Raw genomic sequence first — 12017 nt, 5'->3', positions numbered from 1 at the left:
ACCTTGACCACTGGAGCCAGCAGCACCGCAGCCACAAAGCTCTCATAGAGGAGCTCATGTTCATGCATGTCAACTCTTCAGTATCTGGGCAAGTAGAATTTTTGGGGGATAAATTTAGTTAATGCTCATATCCTTGTTGAAGTGTTCCATCATCATCTCACCCACAGGGTGGACCTTAATGGACACCAGAGACTTGTGGACGATCAATCATTTCCTGGTTGGACTTGACAGCTGTTGTCGTGTCTTTTTTGTCTTTTTTTTTCTAATCAAGGACCCATTAAGAGTTCATTAGAATGCAAGAGAGGAAATGGAGGGGAGGAGTGATTGCAACCATTTACATGCACACTTCAATTCATCAAGTCTGCTAGGAGAGGAAGTTTGGTGCATTCTTAATGGGGACGGTAGGAGGAAAAAAAGGCCTTTTGGTGTGATTTGTCACATCAGAGTAGAAAAGTACAATGATGTCTCATCAACAATGTTGGAAGAGATAAAGGGGAAAGCTTGTTTCCCTTATAACCTCTGGCTAAACCAAGCTTATGATTTGGTGAAGAAGATGTATGCTCCTGCTTGTCCTCATAAACGCATCGCTTTTTCGCTGCCAATTATGGGAGCACATGAGAAACATTCATTAATGCTGGACACACATTTGAGGATAATCAGGCTGATCTGGGGTCTGATCTCAAATTCCTCTAGTGTGAAGGGAACAGAGATGGAACATAGAAGAGGAACACACAATAGCCAATGAGAGGAACAGTAGCCGGCTGTTGTGTACTCATAAGTTTAGCTGGTAGCTCACACTGGCCTCAGTTCACAACAGTAAAACCTTTATTCCAATTCATTCCATTCATTTGTAAAGACATGTTTGATCACACGAGTGCCTGTGATCCTAAGTCACCGCTCTGGAGGATGAAAGCCGAGTGTGCATCTCTGCATCTTGGTTGTGTCGTGTGTCCATCCTTACACACACACACACACACACACACACGCACACACGCGCACACACACGTGCAGACACACACACACGTGCATTACAATACATTTTGCCTGTGGTCTCCCACATTTTAAAAAATGTTCTATTTTGCAAACATTAGTAACTTGATGGCACCATTATGTACTTGAAAATCAGTGTTGGTAACTTTGCATGATAGGCAATATGTCTGCCTCAAAACATTGGCAACAGTGACAAAAGCTATGACTTTAACTGACACGCATGTAAAGTGTCACAGGTTTTGGTGAAACACCTCTTGAATCTCATGCAAATAGTTTGCAATGACAGATACAACTGATCATTAACTGGATCCAGCCCAAGATTAAATGGGTTCTTCCTTGGCTACTGTGAAAACTCCTTTCCCCTGTTTTATGTAAATCGGCCGGATAGGTTTGTGTTATCCTTCCTTCATAAAGTTTCAAGGACGCGTAGCAGTGAGTCTTCATTTCAGATGGCTAAAGTTTGCATTTCTGGATTTTCCGGTCAGAACTTTTCTAGCTGTAATTATTCAAAGTACATTCGTGTACAAAGTTCAAGCCTGGTTGGTCTCCGTGTGCTCTCAATATGAAAAACTAATTAAGTGGTCAAGACATCCGGTCTATCAATGTAGTCATTGATCACACACATCCTGTGTAGTGACTGAAATTAGTTTATTTGTGCAGAAGCACTGTGCTAATCCAAACCACGGTTCCTGCCTCTCTATCACGCCTTCGGCACTTTGCCCTGCAGTCTCCTCTTTGATCCTCTCAGAACCTCAGGAGTTGAAAGAGGAGAACGACAGCCTTCTGGAAGTCAGACATAAAAGAACTCTGTTTTAAGATACATGTCGAAAGAGAAGCCAGAAAAGAAGACTAAAAGAGCAGGGTAAAAGGTGGACACGTTTTCTCCTCTTCCGAACACAGCTCTCGCTACAAATACATTTTCTTTTAACCTTTGCTGTGCTGTCAAGATTCAATTCTCCTTTTGTTCTGGCTCTTCTTTGCAGTTTTACACCCTGCGTGATTATTTAGCGGCCGTAAATTATTTTAAGTAAATCGATCCATTTCCTTTATCTCTCTACCTCCCGCTCACTCCCACTCACAACACACACGTAACACTGAGGTTTTTTTTTAAAAGTCCATCTGAAAAAACAGGAGGTGAACAAAAGCACATTGTTAATTGACATTCTTTAACTTTGATGGACAGAATGTGAAAAGGTTTTGACATAAGAGAAACATATTGACATTTCATAGCAGCTTCTAACAATCCTCAGACCTACAATTATTTCTAAAAGGTAACCCGGCCATAAATATAACCCCTTGAGTACTCATGAGATTTGTTGCATTTCATAATTCTCTTAAAAGCTTTGTCTGTTCAGTCAGTGAGGTTTGTTGAATTTATTTATGGAACGGTCTCTTTTCTCGTCGTTAATAATTTACTTATTTGCTGCTCCTGAACAACACAGGTTTTTGCAAGTGGACAAGATGGAGGCATTTACTTACGAGTCATTTGGCTTTAAAACCAAATGCAAGGCTGGTTTATGTAAACATTTCTTACTCAGTTAATCAAAAACCTGGAAATGGGTAAAGCCAGAGATCATCTATTGAGATTAAAAAACAAGAATTACAACAGAAATGTTCATACCCACCAAAAACTATCCAAACTTCAGTTACATCACAGCTAAGTGCTTGATTGCTATGGGTTTTGTTTTGTTTTTTTTTGTGTTAAATTTTGGTGTAAGAGACTGTGACACAGAAAGCTACTGATTCTACTTAGCTAATTCCAACAGCTGAAGCCCAGTTTTAGCCTGAGCTGAACTTTACAAAGGCATTCTGTAAAGTTCAACAAGGGTTGTAGATTTGGTCACCCAACTGATTACAATCTATCATCAGTTGTGAGACTTGTGGTGGCCTGATAGCTCAGCTGGTAGCGTGCCCCCTATGTACTGAGGCTGCAGTCATATTTTAATGTGCATTATTTAGACGGACTGGAAATAACTCAGACCTACCCTTTCAAGGCAGGTGTACGGTATCTGCTACTCCATTTCTTTCCTGTTACCTGCATAAAGGTCAAACTTTTATTGTAAAATATTCCATCTGGAAGCAGTTGCATAACTGAGCACACCAGGTAATAAACCCAGGATCCATCCAGGGCTTATATTACCCCTTTTAAAACGTGGGAGGGAGGCAGATAGATGCACTTTTTACCTCTGTGTGGCGGCCAGTTAAATGGGAGGATGGCTTGTAGCTGCTCAGAGAAGAAAATAAAAGAGGCGCTGCATTTAAATCATCGGTCAAAGCCCTGACTGGATGCAATAGCTGCTCTGTGTTTCTGAGATAGTCGCATTAAAAAAGATGCTAAAAGTCAGAGTTTAAAACAATATTACAACCTCCCACGATTAAATTGATGAATAATTGCATAAAACAAGATAGAAAATGTTTAACTTATTATATCTAATTTCTTTAGAAACACTCTGTTCTCTCTGTCCTGCTGTAAATGTGTCTGTATAAGTCACATACTTGACATTATTACTTTACAGCTGTGTGTACAAGGCTGTGCTTCTATTTGTCCATTTAAAACTGTCATCAGCAACTGTCACAGCGACCCGTCATTCAGTTGTTGTTTTTTTACACTCTTTTTCTTCAGACAGAACAGCAAACAATGAAGTGAAAAAAATGGCTCCATTAACTCTGCAGGTCAAGGAAATACAAAGCAAAACAGCTCAGAATGAGACGTTGGACTTTGGCTCCTGCTCTGTTGAGATACACTTGTTTTCATATCTAATCTTTCAGCCTGACTGTCCATATTGTAAGGTAAACATGAGCAGATTGGCGTTGTTTATACGGAGTGAGCAATAAATTACAATAATTTGTTGTCATAGGGATGACACACAAATATCTTGCCCCAAGACATGTACCCTCAATTTTCTTACACATAAACGAGTTCCCAGTGTACAGGCTGCAGGTTTGGTAGTTGATCAGATTGTGTTGAATCGAATGTCATTTGAATCATATTTAAAACCATCACAAAACATCTGATCAGGTTTTTGCATATGCAAACAAATCTGATTTATTAGTCTACACGTGTGCAGAGGCCATGCAGAGCTGAACACACTTAAAACACGCAAATGTGCAGCATTAAAAAAAAAAAACACAGTGAAGACGAGGGAAAACATCTGGATATGCTTGTTATTTTTTGTCGTTGTTTTTTTGTTGTTGCCTTAGTTAGTGATCAGAGTTCAGCTCATGATGCTTTTCTTCAGTCCTGCGGTAAAATGAGCCACCCACTGCTGACAGGGTCAAGCCAGCAGCCATTTGAATGTAGTTCCGCCTTAAATAAGTGTGATCTCTGGCCTTGAAATGCTCCTGGAAACGCATCCATTGTGTTGTACCTTTGCAGCACTATGCATTGTCTTAATTTGCTTGTGTTTTATTGAACTCTGGAGTTTGTTGAGCTCTCAGTGTCACTGCAGCTCAATAGACATCACTGCTCCTCTGATACGTGTGTATTCAACTAAAGGCTAAATTCAGTACCACCCTTGATGGCTACTATACATTTATACATGGAGGCACAAGGCAGTCACTTATCTACACTATACGTACACACGTAACAAAGCTTAAAGTGCTTCACATAAAGAGAATGAAACTGACAGAAAGTACAAACTTGGTTATACAAACAATATCAGTGCACATGAAGTAATAAATCATTTACAATGCTGGAAATCTACTGGCGACTCGGCATATAATGGAGGAAGAATGTGTTTAAGGCCCTCCCAGAACAGCAGAGGGGGTGGAGCAATGACATCTTAGAAATAGTTAAAGAATATGGAAATGCACTTACAAAGAATTGGAATAAATATATGTGAAAAGAAAGTCAATAAGCAATCAGTTATCGTGATTTAAGTTCACATTTTCAGTCAGTAAAAATGTTTGATCTTTCCGAAAATATGTCACAAGAAGTGAGTCATTTCTTGTCTTCAGATTTCCAGAAAAGCCTGATTTAAAAGATCCAGAAGGTGCTAGGGGTAATGAAGCTCAGAGCAAACTTTGGTTTTCCATTGCCTGATATTGCTTTGCCCGTCTTCCTTACCTTTCCTTACCACCCAGTCACTGAGTTTTGCATCGTCACCACAGTAACTCGTACTGCTTATGTAAAGGATATTGGGTTGAAATGTCTCCTGTGATATTTGAGGACCACTATGAGGAAAAGTGCCGTAGAGACCTTGGAATCAAGAATTAGTCTTGAAATGTTACCACCCAATTTCTCAGAAGAATTTGCTCTGCCTGTACTTCTTCATCCCCTCCTTCCTCCGGGCCAGTAAAGGTCCAAGGAAATTTCACTTTGTCGTAGTCACAATTGTCTTTGCATGGACCTCCAAGAGAGATTTCATCAATCCAGTTTGGTTTGTAACCAGATTCAAAATGTCCATGACTGTACGAGGAGTTCTGATGTTCTAGGTGGAGACTTGGAGTCACTTGAGTTGGGAAACAGTGGGTGTTGCAGTAGGGCTGGGTAGGTGTGTTCACTGTGCTTTCGTCACAGCCAGAGTCAGACCACTCTGAGCTGTCCAAGCACTGCAAGGATGCTAGCGAGAGCTCCTCCTTGGAGTCTATGAGGTCAGATAAAAGAGGTTGTCCCTCAGGGTTGGAAAATGAGACCGTTCCATCTGTGCTGCCCCGGACCTGGAAATTAAGCGAAGGCAATACGAGTTTTCCATTCAGGTCCCGCACTGTGTGCAACAACAGCTGGCTGTGCACATCTGGTAATGGTGCTGCACTGCAGGAGGTCAGCTCAGGACTGCTTCCACATTCATCCCGGGTTCCTCTTTTGCTGAAGGGAGAGTCATCCATATTTACCGGCTGAAGCCCTTTGCTTTCTTCAGCTGAGACATGTACAGTCACTGAACTGTAGATTTCAGAAGACTGGGAGCTGCTGTCCTGCTGATTTGGGGTTGGGCTTTGTACCACTCTGCCCACAGATGAGCCAATCCTGGGGATGTCCTGTGCAGAGTAACCTCCAAACGCAGCTGGTGGCACATCTGGCTTCACACTGATTGTGGCGTACACGATCTCATCATTTTGAGAGCAGACCACAGATTTGGAAATGATCTCATGACTATCTGGATTGAGCAGTACTTTTGGTGCTTTGCTGGGCACGATTTCCTGTTTGAAGACATAGAAGAGAGATTAATGGAAATGACGGCTTTTGCAGATTAAGAAAAATGGATGTATGGTACAGAAATACAGATGCACAATATAAAATGTGGAAACTTAAACCGATAATTCAACTAAATGTCATCATTTTTTTATTATCAGTTAGTTGCCTTTTGGATGTCTTGAATTCATGAAGATTTTTGTTTTTAGTGAATGTTTTGGTGAATCCAGAATTCAAAATTCAAACACATCTTGAGGAATAATTCTTCCTCTTCATAGTCAGTTGTTTTGTACCTCACGAATCTCAAGAGTATGTGAATTACTTAGACCATGAGTGAATAAAGAGGACTTTGACTCTACTGTACCATGTGATTGAGAGTATGTAAATGGACGTTTTGAATACTTTTGCGATTAGTCATTTTTGGTCTCCAGGAGCTTTCATCAACACGTGTTTTTGAATTCTGGATTCACCTCTAAATCATGCTGGATTAAAAAAAATACAAAAAATAAAAATCTTGAATTTAAAACACGGAATGGTGAGAAACTGATAATCAAATGATAATTTAATTTTTGGATGAGCGTCACCGCTGAGCCAGTGTACAGTCCCTGTACAGTCTGTCCTGTACAAAAACAACATTCTGAACAATGAAATTCATGAAGATTAAAATAACAACACCAGCCCTCAATCATATGACACTTGTCATCATTTGTGCACCTTGAGTCACTGAAACACCATCACACCTCTCTGAAACAACATCTGCAATATTTTTGTGCGCTCAAGTACGCCTCACATTGGCATGCTGATTAAGTGTTATGTAACTCTTGGGCCACAAGGCCTTGAATTTCAAGAACATTTCCTCGTTGCTACCTTGGACTCTGGAGAAAGAACAAGCTTACCAAAGACGGAGGCATGCTAGTTTTCTTTCCCCCGGTAATATAGATGTGTGAACACACAATGGCAATTATGATGACGGTCCCCAGAAGAGCGGAGCCCACGAGCGACCATGGCAGAAGCATCTTAGGATCCACTGGGCAAGAAGAGAGGAGAACATAATGCAGTAAGGGAAAAAAAAAAAAAAAAAAAACCCTCCAGCAAGTTAGGAACATTAAGTAACATGATGGCACACAAGCTCAGGCCTGTTCTAAGTAAGTGGAAGTGTAGTTTCTGTGATACTGGAACAGCAGTATATTCATAAAATTACTTTCCAGGTACTCATTCACGGCTTGGCAGGAACTTTACCACACAAGGCTCTGACCTGAATTCCCCTTGCTAGTTAAGGTTATTAATGCGCTGATGTGTTCAGTATGAACAAGTGTGATGTCATGAACAGGTCTAACAGTAGTGAATGAACATTAAGGCAGGCTAATCTGAGGACGTCGCCTTTGCAAGCAGATTGCGTCGTGTAATATTCTGTCTGTGCAGTGGCACAATAAGAGAGGGGAGCAATGTCACAGGCACTTTGTCAGAGCACATTTCTGAGAAAGGCTCTTTAACAATCAATTCCTCACAGCAGGTCCGCTTAAATGTTACACGTTCCTTCCTGTGTGTATGGGTTTTTTTAATTTTAGATTTGAAAAAATACCAGTCAAGTTAAGAACTGTACATTTAATGAACATTGTCTTATATAATCTGCTAGTAACTGTTCAACTGCACTCGTATATGAAGGATTGAATCATCTACACTTTTAATCAAGCCCCCCCCCCCCCCCCCCCCAAAAAGGCCTAGTTGTTTGCATCTGTTTTCTTTTCTCTGATTTAAAGATGACATTTTTTTCAAGCAATCATCAGTTATTTGATGTTCAATACTGGTTGATTATATAAAATATTCACCAGAAAATGTGTACGTTCTTTTATCATGAAACTGTTTCTGTGGCCTATTGTTTACTGGCTGTTCTTATTCCCTAAGAAGAGGAATGATTCATTTCTTCATTTGAAAATCAGTCTCTAAAAATGAACAAATTTAAATTTGCATTTGACTTAAAATAATTTGTTAAATAATGGATCCAAGGTTAAGAATATCAAATTTAGCAAGCAATATTTTCCAAGCTCTTCTTTTTGTTCCCTTTTGTTGGGGGTTGTTGCCTCAGGTACCAGTAAGACAGTCTGAGGAAAAGATCCACAATTTACACGATTTACTGCACAGATATTAACAAGTACTAGAAAAATACTAGTCACTATTGTTGTTACCTGGTAGTGTGAAACAGATGTGGGCTTTCTCACTCTCTCGCCATTCAAATGAAGGCTTGTAGACGACGTAGCCACAGTACTCGGTCCCGTTATTTTTAAAGTCCAGGACAAACCTCCCAGTTTTGCTTCTGTTGACCTAGAAACACAACAGTTCACACTGTAATTAATGAGTAACATGAATCATTAATTGCTTTGGTCCTGATTACCACTCAAACAGAACGTATGTGCAGAGAGGAGACTAACTGTAACGGCATTTTTTTTTAATGGATATTAATTGTCTGATTTTTGTTCACTGAAGGTTGGACGAGTTAAAAAAACGAAAAAACAAGCACACGCCAAAAATCAGATGAAAAAAATCCAAACCAATGCAAATAATCGGGGTCGGAAGGACAAAAAAATGAGGAGGCAAAATAGAGCTTTGTGAACAACCATCTACTTGATGAATAGAACGTCACCATAAAATAATTTGATTCTGAAGGAAAAGAAAAGGGGAAGGACTGTGGAGTTCTGTGGTGCGGGGAACTCTGATTAACTGTGTTGGTAAATTGCTGTTCCTCGTTAGGATTGTGGGTAACGTAGTGCATGAGATCAGAGATAACAACAAAATCTTGAGGCCTCTCCCGCAGCGCATCGTTTCAAAATCTCTCACCTCATGGACACTCTTCCCCGCATGGTTATGAGATTAGGAATAATAATCTCTGTAGAGTATATGAATGGGACCTCCACTTCCAGAACCTCACCGTTTGACTCTTCAATCCTTTAGTTTTTGGGAGTATAAATCCTTCTTTTCTCAGCTCTCTGTACCACTCTCATATTGGAAAGCCTGTATTACAGTATTGCCACATTGCATTAGTGCACTCACCTGTGCAGCCCACTTTGGTGAGGTGATGTTTAAGGTATAATCAATTGAAGGTTTGACAGGTCCACTTTTGCTTCCGGTGATAATGTCCCCAACTGAGGTCCCGTTGGGCCCCAAAGGTAGCGTGACATTCACATGCAACGATGTCACTGTCACTCGTTTATACAAGATGGGTTTACTAAAATTAGCTAGGAAACACAAAGAGAAGTGTGTAAGAATTGAAAAAAAAAAAAAGATCTTTTCATTGGAAAGTGCAGATTATCTTTGAAACTTCTTACTTTGAGTGATAGGTGTAAACCTGTTGGTGCGGCCATGACAGACGTCGTTAACAAACACCCAAGCCAGGTACTGAACACTAGGAACTGATGGAGTCTCTGCAGTCAGGTTACAGTGCAGCGCAGTAATGTTCTGACACTCCTTTATCTGATACGGCTGCTCATTTGCATACCTGTAATAAACGCAGCACAAATGTGTTACTGAACATCAAAACATGCTGTTGAATTCCTGAGTGATGTCTGCCACAAGCCAACATTATTGAGCTTGTAAAATTCTGACAACCGACACGCCGCGCAGTCACCGGTGTAAGCACGCCGTAGGAGGTGGAGATAAAAGCGAAAAGACAGCAATTTGTTCGAGGAAGGATGTTATTGAGTGGGCATTGATAAACTGGCAGCAGACGTGATGGTTGAAATCATCCAGGTGACGGTAGCCTGGTGCAGAAGCAGCAGGAGAAGGCACTTTTCCTGGAGATCAGCACTTATGCCAGGTTACATTGCCACTTTGTTGAGGCAATTTGTCAAAAGTGAAAAGATGAAAACAAAAATATTTTTGCTTGTCGTTAAAAAAAAGTTTCGTTCCTAATCAGAGTGCAGTAATTATTGGATCAACCCAACACAACAAAATGTTTCCTTTCAGTCATTAACTGTAATTATAAATACATTTTTAAATTACCTGAAAGGTTGAAGTTATTGCTCCTGTTAAGGAGTTAATACTTTACTGGCATTTGGTCTGTCTTTCAGCAGGATTATCCAGAAATTATGACGCCAGTTTTTCTCTAAACTTGGTGGCGGACTGCAGTTGAGCCGAGGGAGAACCCCTCCGATTTTGAGGGCATAGATACATACATTCTTTCCCACTGGGCTTGTGCTTCCTTGAACATTTGCTGTCAGCACGAGATGTGACTTTAATGACAAAAGCAAATGGCAGAATGCTTTGCTGTGGATTAATTGCGTCCTGATGGATTATAATTATACAATAACATAATATACTCATCTTACCTCAAGAACTTGATGCTGTAGAGGACCTTTTCGCCGGGGAAGTTTGGTCTCACCGGGTCCCAGTGGAGTACATTGAAGAAGTTCCTTGACTCGAAAAACACTTTCCCATTGCAGGAAGAAAGACTGGCTGATGCTGTAAGTCAAAGGCCAAAGTCTACTTGAGTCATAGCAGATAATGCTATTTGTTCAAAATTATATATGAGCACACCTGCCTCTTGATCTTCATTCATTTTTATTTTTTTTTGTGCTGTTGCTCGAGCGACACAGTAACACAGGGAGATTGCACGCTAAACACGCTTTCTTAAATTTTGCAGTTGCAAATCCTTATTCTCAGAAAATTAATGTGATCTTCCTGGTTGGTTGAGAAATACCATCATTTTTTTATTTTTATTTTTTTTTTACATGGTAAACGTTTAACTCATGGACCAAACTGTCGCCATGTCGAACCATATATTCAGAATTCTGCTGGACCAACCCAGAGCATGATACAGTTTTGATTTTATAGCCTCTGTGAAAAATAAAAGGTTGCAAATCACACACTGAGAGGTCCAATTTGAAATTAGCATTTTTATAAGCTTTACAATTATATAGTCAATATTACATCAACCGCCATCACATTTTCCATCGATCACTATCATTTAAAATGACCAGTACCTCCATTATGTTCTGGGACTCATTCATTTCAAATGAGAGGGAATCACTTTCTGTCAGATATATATTCTAGGCTTTATGGCGTTGGTGTTAGTGTGTTTTTCTCCTCTTAGGAGTCCTTTACAAAGTAAAATAATTCAATACAGCCCAATAATCCACTGGTGTACTTGAAAAAGGCAGCATCTACATACCATAGCAGAAGAGAAGCAGGATGGTGACGTACACTGACCGCATTTTCAGTGAGCGTTTTAGTCCCAAAAAGATTATCACAGTCGAACTCTAAAGTTGCCGCTCATAATAGTTGAGTTAAAAAAAAGTAATCCCCTAAAGTTTTTCAAATAAACTGAGTATCGGCTTCAAAGTGGCTGCGTGACAGATCTCAGTGTATTTTCCTGGCATTGCTCCTCAACCGTCTCTAGAAAGTGGGAAAGGAGTGGCCTCGCTCAGGTGTGCAGGTGTACTTGATCTTTCATTCCTTCCCTTTTGTTTTTGGTCCTTACTTGTATGTCCCGCCCATTTTTATTTTCTCTGTGAACCTTTGACTTGTGCCTTCTACTGTTTTCCCCCACCTCTCTCTCTCTCTCTCTCTCTCTCTCACTTCCTCCCCCTTTTATTTACTGTAACTTCAGGCTGCTTTAGGTTCTGGAGAAAGTTCATTCACCGTTCCAGGAGTTTAAAACAGAAAGTGAAAGAACGTGATCACAGATGAGAAGAATGTTTCTGGTTGACGAGTGCACACATGGTTGATAAAACATCTGTTATCATCTGGTGTAGTTTCGCGCTGAATGAACGCGTCCGATTGCACATCGTAGTTCTGTTCAAAACGTTTCCACCCATGTGTTTTTTCATAAATTATTTTCATAATGAGTTAATTCAGAGGTGTAGAACTAAATAGATTGAGTTATGAAAGTATGGATTCATGA

The 12017-nt window shown here is 40.2% G+C and overlaps 1 protein-coding gene across 2 annotated transcripts; it reads right to left on the bottom strand.

Moving 5' to 3' along the window:
* Positions 1-2546: 2546 nt before the first annotated feature.
* ifnlr1 (interferon lambda receptor 1) lies at positions 2547-11567 on the bottom strand. 2 transcript variants are annotated; one of them, XM_086217982.1, is made up of 7 exons: positions 11286-11567; positions 10444-10576; positions 9445-9614; positions 9170-9354; positions 8308-8443; positions 7018-7148; positions 2547-6129 (listed from the first exon to the last, which is right to left on the bottom strand). In XM_086217982.1, the coding sequence occupies exons 1-7, from the start codon at positions 11326-11328 to the stop codon at positions 5203-5205; spliced, it is 1725 nt and encodes a 574-aa protein (XP_086074108.1). In that variant the 5' UTR covers positions 11329-11567; the 3' UTR covers positions 2547-5202. The 2 variants fall into 2 exon arrangements, with proteins under 2 accessions (XP_086074108.1, XP_086074109.1); XM_086217983.1 differs by lacking the exon at positions 11286-11567 and adding an exon at positions 10291-10347 and having other exon boundaries at positions 10444-10529.
* Positions 11568-12017: the final 450 nt, after the last annotated feature.

This window comes from Aulostomus chinensis, chromosome 11 (genome assembly GCF_037954235.1).
Source record: "Aulostomus chinensis isolate RoL2024-O1b breed Wild chromosome 11, RoL_Achi_v1.0, whole genome shotgun sequence".
In the NCBI taxonomy this organism is placed as follows: Eukaryota; Metazoa; Chordata; class Actinopteri; order Syngnathiformes; family Aulostomidae; genus Aulostomus; species Aulostomus chinensis.
The sequence above is the reverse complement of the archived record's forward strand: the minus strand, read 5'-3'. Positions and strand labels throughout refer to the sequence as shown.